General features: G+C 48.3%; 1 protein-coding gene across 1 annotated transcript; it reads left to right on the forward strand.

Annotated features, from left to right (window-relative positions):
- Positions 1-2,596: 2,596 nt before the first annotated feature.
- Positions 2,597-6,522, forward strand: NRARP (NOTCH regulated ankyrin repeat protein). The gene has a single exon (XM_061550496.1). The coding sequence runs from the start codon at positions 3,122-3,124 to the stop codon at positions 3,470-3,472; it is 351 nt and encodes a 116-aa protein (XP_061406480.1). The 5' UTR covers positions 2,597-3,121; the 3' UTR covers positions 3,473-6,522.
- The last annotated feature ends 1,216 nt before the right edge of the window (positions 6,523-7,738 follow it).

Consider the following 7,738-nt stretch of genomic DNA (forward strand, 5'->3'; position numbering starts at 1 on the left):
CATACAACACAAACTCGACTATATTTAGTTATAAATCACCGCAGTCTGCGCTCCTTCATTGGCGGAATCGCTAAAACTCGACGAACTCTCCCCTCCCAGCCCTCTCGTGGCCAGCAAACCTCAATATTGGCGTTGACCTCCTGAACATTAGTTTTACACAGGACACTGTCAGCCTCCGATTACGGAATCAGCCATTTCATATCTTTAACTCGTAAGGGGACATCCATTCAGTACGCATGGAGGGGGGTGAAACAAAATGCGTACCCTTGTGTATGGGGGGGTCTACTGACAATGTACGCATAGGAAACGGGGTGGGGTGGGGTGTGAAGCCTCGATAATAATTTGTCTACATTGTCCTTCAAATGAGTTAGATAGTCCGGCGGTGGACTGTCTGTTTGCTTAAACACGTGAATATTATTCATCCTTGATCGCTTCTGCGTGGATTAAATATCGGCCGTTTATAGGATGGGGGGGTGTAAAAAGTCCGCGTGCATACAGGGAGGGGGGTGGAGGAGTCAAGTTTTGACAGATTTTTGCGTACGGACTAAATGGATGGCCCCCGACGGTTTCCTCCACGGTAAGCTTCATCGTCAGCCATGGTCAATCCACTGCTGGATGAAGGCCTTCCCAAGCTATTGGCCGTGCCTCATGGCCCAACAATGCAGCGAGCACCTTTCACGCGAAAGCCAATCTCATTGGCCCATCTCTGCGGGGGATTTATTCCTGGGCACTGTTTCCTGCTTTTGGTTGCTTCTGGGTTATTTTTGCCCACTGGCCATAATCACTTGGAGTGAGCTGTCTTGCTTTCCGAACAGCTCAGAATCAGAATCTTTATTCTGGAGGAATTCAGTGAGCGATAAAGCGCTTTTTCACACATGTCCATTTGACGTACAAATCTTTCGCTCTGAGTAATGTACATACATCACGAGCAAAATATATTAAAATGATGCTGGCAGACTCTCATAAACATAGCACAATAACACAAATAACGTTTTTATGTGCTATTAAGAAGGGCCATTTCCCAAAACGTTGCCTATTATATATTTACTGTTAAGGCAAAAGTGTTTTGACGAATGTGGAGTGAGCGTGTGCATCACTGTCAAAGCAACATCACCACATAATAAGTAAATGTTCACGTACCAGTGTTAATTACTGGAATTAACATTGAGCAATTCATTTCAATGATGCTATGAATTTTGGGATTAAACTCCCGATGATTGCACACTGCATGTTTAAAGTTTGAATTTTGATAACAACCAAACTGTTTCTGTAAAATTGGTATTTAAAAAAAAATCATGTATTATCAACACAATCATTGACATTTATATTGCCATCACAAAGTGCATACAAAGTTTATTGTTTAAGCACAAATGTACGTTGAGTTCCCCAATTTAAGGTAGGAATTGCTGAGCGTGCTTTTTATGGTTTTAGGAAACTAACCACTACCCTTTTAATGTATAAAGCTATCTTAATATAACAACATTCTAACAATGCCCAGTCTTCATGACAGGCTCCTCCCTCTCGTCTGTAACCTTAATGATACGTTAAGAAAATCCTATGTAAAATGCACGATTTTAAAAGACACTGAGAAGATGAGAAACGCCTGGATGAAAGTTTTAAGTGCAGTGCGCTAACCGCCGTACCACCGCTCTCTCCATACATTACAAGCTAAAGGTACAGCCCTGCAATTGCTCGCTCACGCCACTGCTGGCGGAAGGGCATCCACTTAACTGGATCACTGGAGAGCGCCTCTAGATGGTATTTGGCCTACTCTTCCACGTTGGCCACATTAAACCACACCGCACGCGAGTGTGACAATCACTAACAACCATCACGGTGACAGCATCGAACGTATTCATGTCGGGTGTTACAACGCATATCGGGTGAATTGACTAACTGGACAATGTGCGAATTAACCAACGTGTGTCATTTATTCAAACATAACTCCCACTTATTATTTATCTTATTAACATCGCCAGTAATACGTGTGTGCGGGTAGGTTACATACGGTACGGTAATACGCAACCAGTTATAATTTGTTAAGTGAAGAGGGGTGTGGGGCTAGTGCTGGTGGGGCTGGTGGTTGGGGCTGGTGGTGGTGGTTGGGGGTGGTGGGGCTGGTGGTGGTGGGGGCTGGTGGTGGTGGTTGGGGGTGGTGGTGGGGCTCGTGGTGGTTGTGGTGGTTGGGGCTGGTGGTGGTGGTTGGGGGTGGTGGTTGGGGCTGGTGGTGGTTGTGGGGGCTGATGGTGGTGGGGCTGGTAGTAGTGGTTGGACTGGTGGTGGTGGTTGGGGCTAGTGGTGGTGGTTGGGGCTGGTGGTTGGGGCTGGTGGTGGTGGTGGGGCTGGTGGTGGTGGTGGGGCAGGTGGGGGTGGTTGGGGCTGGTGGTGGTGGTGGGGCTGATGGTGGTGGGACTGGTAGTGGGGGCTGATGGTGGTGGCTCGGGGTCTCCGCAGCACGGTTTAGAAACAGCGACGTCTGTGCGGCGTGCGACAGAGGAGACCGCCGTAGGGGGTGGCTGGGGTGAACCTCTTCTCCATTGAAACCCCCGACCACCGCCACCACCCCCCCAGCGTTAAAAAGCCCCGCGTCTGTCTGCGGAGTTCCCACAGACCGCAGTGCACAGCGAGGCGCCCTTCACGCACCGCCCCCTCCTCTTCCTCCATCTCCCCACGTTTTTTGGGGGGGGAATTAAAAAATCATAAAGCGCGCTACTTGTGAAGTGGCCCAGGCGGTGAGGAAATTGGCGCCGGGAGCTTTGGGGAGGAACGCTCAAGAAGTCCACCGAAGTCGAGTGAAGACCGAGACAGAACCGAGTTAAACGACGCCGCCGCCGGACAACAAGGACGAGCGAGTGAACTGAGAGAAGAAGAAGGAGGAGGAGGAAGGCTTGGACGAGAAAACAAGAAACTCAGAGCGACTCGGCACGTGTGCGGCGGTGCCGGTGGTGGTGGTGACAATACTGGGGGTGGTGGTGGTGGTGTGGGTGGCCCCGTCCATCATTTACCAAAAACCCAAGTGAGAGAGGGCCACCAAAAGCCATCTCCTCGTTCGCTTCCGACCGTGGGTGAGGTGAGCGAGAGGGCCCACGCACACGTGTGTGGTGGGGTGGCCGTGGCGACCATGAGCCAAGCTGAGATGCCCTCCTGCTCCTCATCCTCCTCGTACCAGCGCATCTTCCAGGAGGCGGTGAGTCGAGGTGACACCAGCAAACTCCAGGCCCTCCTGCAAGACGCCACGGCCGGTGCCGGCGAACAGTTCAACGTGAACTCGTTTTTCGGCCCCGAGGGTCAGACGGCTCTTCATCGCTCGGTCATCGCGGGCAACTTGGAGCTCGTGAAGCTCCTCGTGCAGTTCGGGGCTGACCCCAGGTTGGCCACGCGTGACGGGTGGAGCGCCCTGCACATCGCAGCCTTCGGAGGACACCAGGACATCGTCCTGTACCTCATCAACAGCGGCACGAGGCGACGGTAGCGAGGGGAGAGGGAGGGAGGGGAGAGGGAAAAAGTCGTCTTCCTTACCCCGAGCTCCTTGTCCTGTTGCCGTACGGTTTCGCGTCGGTGCCATCGCTCGTTGTTGTGTGGACAGGGTGGAGGTGGTGGTGGTGGTTGTGGAGCGACCTCCTTCAAGCTGCTGCTGCTGCCTCTGCCATGTGGACATCAAACCCGCGACTGGCGACTGAGCAGCGCCACCAGCAGCAGCAGCAACATCATCGGTGGCGGAGGCAGTAAGCAAGCTTAGCACTACGATAAGCTGAGCACCACGACAAACAAGCCACCACCACCATCTCATCAACATCATCATCGTCGTCGTCGTCTCACCCAGGACAATTTCACTCGAGCGCCAAGCTTTCGTTCAACGCGTGTTGTTGTTGTGTTGTTGTTGAAGTTCGGCTCCGTCTTCCCCAACCCACCGGCTGCCAACTGAAGTTGAAGCCGGACAAGGAGCGGACCCACGCCTGGGTAGGTGGTATCGAAGCAGCCTAAGAGGCCTATTACAAGGAAGGGGGCCAGCACCTACAGCCGAGAGAATATGCGAGGTATCTCTCCGTCCCTTACACGTGGCCAGCGTCCTGCAAGACGGCGGATACAGCCAAGCTGTCAATCGTCTCGGTTCTGGGGACGGGGGCCTTTGTGTACCGCCGCTTCCAGCCACCAAAAGAAAGACCTCATCGGTGACAGTGGCGGTGGTGGTGTTCGCATTTGAGATTTATTTAAAAACGTGGTTAACGAGTTTCGGCCAGAATGTGCCGATGAAAGGTGTTGGACTTCCTCCGGCTGGCGAATAATGATTTGTTTTCTGTTTGTTTAAGACTTGTTTTTGTTTTTCCGATATCTTTTTTTCAAGCGGACCAGCCTCATCCCCTGCACGCTATCTCGGAAAATCTGCACGACCACATCCTTCACAAGTGGCTGTATAGATGAACGCGATAGAATTATCCTGGGTCGGAATGTTAGACGCGACTTGGACACTTGCGCGGACCAATTGCGCCACCTCTGAGCGAGAAGTCCTCTTGCCTGCAACGCAGATAACACGAATAGGTGTTTAGCCTTTTAACTATTTAAAACAAAAAGTAACCTTTTCCTCCATCCCAAAAGTGTCAACGGACGGGACTTTGTAATGCGTAGGCAGTTTTGACATTTCGCGAGCATCTCTTTCCGAGCCGATTTCCCAACAACTCCCCAATTTTCCCGATCACCCCCCCCTTTCCAAAAAAAACCTTACGATAGCTGCTATTTGTGTGCGAAAACTTAACAGAAAGACTGGCCTTAAAAACACGATCACTCTACCTCGACTTGCGTATGGTTGTGATAAGGAATTGACTGGGCAGTGTGTATGTACAATGCTTATACAAAGTGACCAGGTCACGGATGGGTGTTTGTGTGCACAGACACAATATGTTGATTGACATTGACTAAATCTCAAGTCGCGGAGGTGGTGGCAGGGGGGCACCTGATGTTTTTTTTACATTTGTCCGCTAATAACAGAAAATTAAATGTCAAACGAAAGCCTAAAACCTTTAAAACGCGCAACTTTGAATGCAGTATTTTAATTCAGCGCATAATCAAATGTAGGTTCTACCTTTCATTATTTTTTGTGTTGTTGTTCACACGGTAAATAAACATCCGTAACATATCTACAGCGTGCCGAAGAATGTGTGTGTGTGTGCGTTTGAACGGCCCGTGTGTTGTTCCGATTCTAGATTTGAAGCTTTCGTGACTGCAATGATTCATACTCTTAGTTCTTTCGGTAAAGTCACGTAGGCAAAAAATGAAATTAAAATTAATGTTGTTCCGATGTTCAGGTCCATGCAGCACCGTATTCTCCGGTTTATAAGACGCACTTTCCTCCCCCCTGTATTTTAAAAACGAAACTTAAGGGATGCGTCTTATAACCCGGCAGGTGTGTGTGTGTGTGACCATATTTGCAGAACTTTATATTCACACCCGGGCACGTGGTTGGTTTTTTTTGGTGCGTCTTGATTACTTTCCGGAGAATTTGGCAGAACACATCTGGGTTCATCAATCCAATGGACAGTGGCTTGTTTTTTTAAATAAAGTAACCGTAACTGGTTTTTTTTGCAATACAGCAAAAATAATCAATAAGTGGCGGCATTTTTGTGAAATGCTCCTTTATAGGAAAGGATAATTACTGTGCCGTGCCACCCCTGATTTAGTGCCCCCGTTTGAGTGAGGTCGTACGTGATGGTTTAATTTTTTACACACACTGCACACATTGATCTTCGTCCTGTAGATGCGAGATGCAGGATTTGCAAACCTGACGACATTGCCGTGGTTAATGTCTCGTTGTCATTGATGCTGATTGATGTTTGCAGCGAGCACGTACCTTATAACACATTGGATAGGATTTGTTTATTTTGTTTTGCCAATGCAAAGAAATGTATAGAATTATAGAGCATTATTAAAAAACACAAAGAAATGCGCTTTAAGCGTTGGTGCACGTGTGGCGGTAGCTTTTTTTTACGCAATGCAAAAACAAATGATGTGCAAATTGCTGTAAAAGAACAACCGTATAATACATTCAATTACTGTCATATTGCGGTTAAATACACAGACACAAGTCCCAACTGTTATGGACATTGCTGTTGCCACACCGACACAGTGTATGTTTTACTTGCGTATTGTATAATGCTATACTGTGTATCGCTTATTGTACGACACCTTGAGTATATTACATACCGTACTTATACTTCCATTGTACCGGGCTGCGTGCAGATTTTGTGAGCACATGCAACAACAACAACAACCCCTGAAGTTTCACAAAAGTTTTCACGCGCAGTTCGTTGAATGTGCAAAATGTGTCATTTTTTTGTATATGAAAGGGATGCTTTACTTTTTTTGCGTGTGTGGAAAAGGGAGAGACGGGAAAGAACCGCCCCCCCCCCCGTACGGAATGATATTGAAACCTGAGACTCGTTAAAGTGTTTCATTTTATATATATAAAAGGTGATTTGAGAGAGAGAGAGAAACAACAGTAAAGTTGACGCAACGTTGCACTGACAAGTTGAGCGGTGGTGCTTGATTACGGGAGCAGATTTTGTGTGCGTGTGTGTATCTTGTGTGTGTGTATATATACATTGTACCGTCATAGTTACGGCGACCCTAACTCGTGTTTGCGTAGAGAAGAGAGAGGTGGGCCTTGACGGACGGCTATACGGGCAAATAAAAATGTGCCTTCCAAAAACAACAACAAAAACATGCTTGAACATGGGAGGGTTTTTTTGTTATTTAAGAAAAAAAGTAGTGCGTGTATCGTTTTCACATCCAAGAATGCGGTGTCACGAGTATAGTTTAGCCACAGGCAATGACTGTGCTGCTTTGAGTTCGCATGGGGTTCAGTCAGTGCATGGTGCACAAAGCCGCCCCCCGCCAAAGCAGCCTCCCCCCACGTGTATAATACGGAGTGATCCATTTACAGAGACCCCACAAAAACATCAACCCTACTTTTCGTCCGATAGATGAAGACGCGGAGCCAACGTGTCATTCCACCCTCATCCCCCCCCCCGGCTAATTTTGCCGCACCTATTAAATATGTGAACGCTCTGCGAGATTACGAAGACGTCGCTTTCACGGCGTTCAATCGCCCGTTTAAAAATAAAAGGGGAGATCAATTAGAATGCCGTGGGGATATGTTTAAATTGATCGCCCTGTATATCCGTGCAAGCGTGTTTCGATCCTGTTTCGACGGCGTGCATGCCGAGTTGGTTGGATTAATTCGGATGCACGTGGCAGAATTGTCTGTGCACACGTACACATCACACTGGCTCACATCCCGTAGCTGTCACTTGTCAGGGCAAGGTATACGAACAAAACAATCGGCCACGATTATGCGTAGAATGTACAGGCACTGCCCATCTTTGTCAATCCACTGCTGGATTAGGGCCTTGCCCGTGCCAGCATATAGGCCGGGAGGGTTGTTTGACCATACTTCACCATGCTTGTTAGTGCGGGGTTGCTGAAAGCGGGTGGTCATAGGCGTCGGAGCATCGTTCAGGACAATGGATGTTGTTGCACTAACCTTGGCTGGAAAAAGTAGCCCCACAGGAGACTTATAACGCATGTTTCATGCATAGTGGCCACCCTTCCATGCATTATCTCGGGTCAACCTTGCCTAACTTTAAAGATCATACATAACATACACCGACAAAGTGGTGGCATACACTATACCACCTTCGAATACATTTTACATAGTTTAATAGCAATAATTCTTTGGTTCTTT

The sequence above is a fragment of the Lethenteron reissneri genome, chromosome 12 (assembly GCF_015708825.2).
Source record: "Lethenteron reissneri isolate LAM-NWPU_2019-01 chromosome 12, ASM1570882v1, whole genome shotgun sequence".
Lineage (NCBI taxonomy): Eukaryota > Metazoa > Chordata > Hyperoartia > Petromyzontiformes > Petromyzontidae > Lethenteron > Lethenteron reissneri.

Excerpts from the sequence above, each read along its gene's own strand:
- NRARP (XM_061550496.1), top strand. The coding sequence starts at position 3,122 with ATGAGCCAAGCTGAGATGCCCTCCTGCTCCTCATCCTCCTCGTACCAG.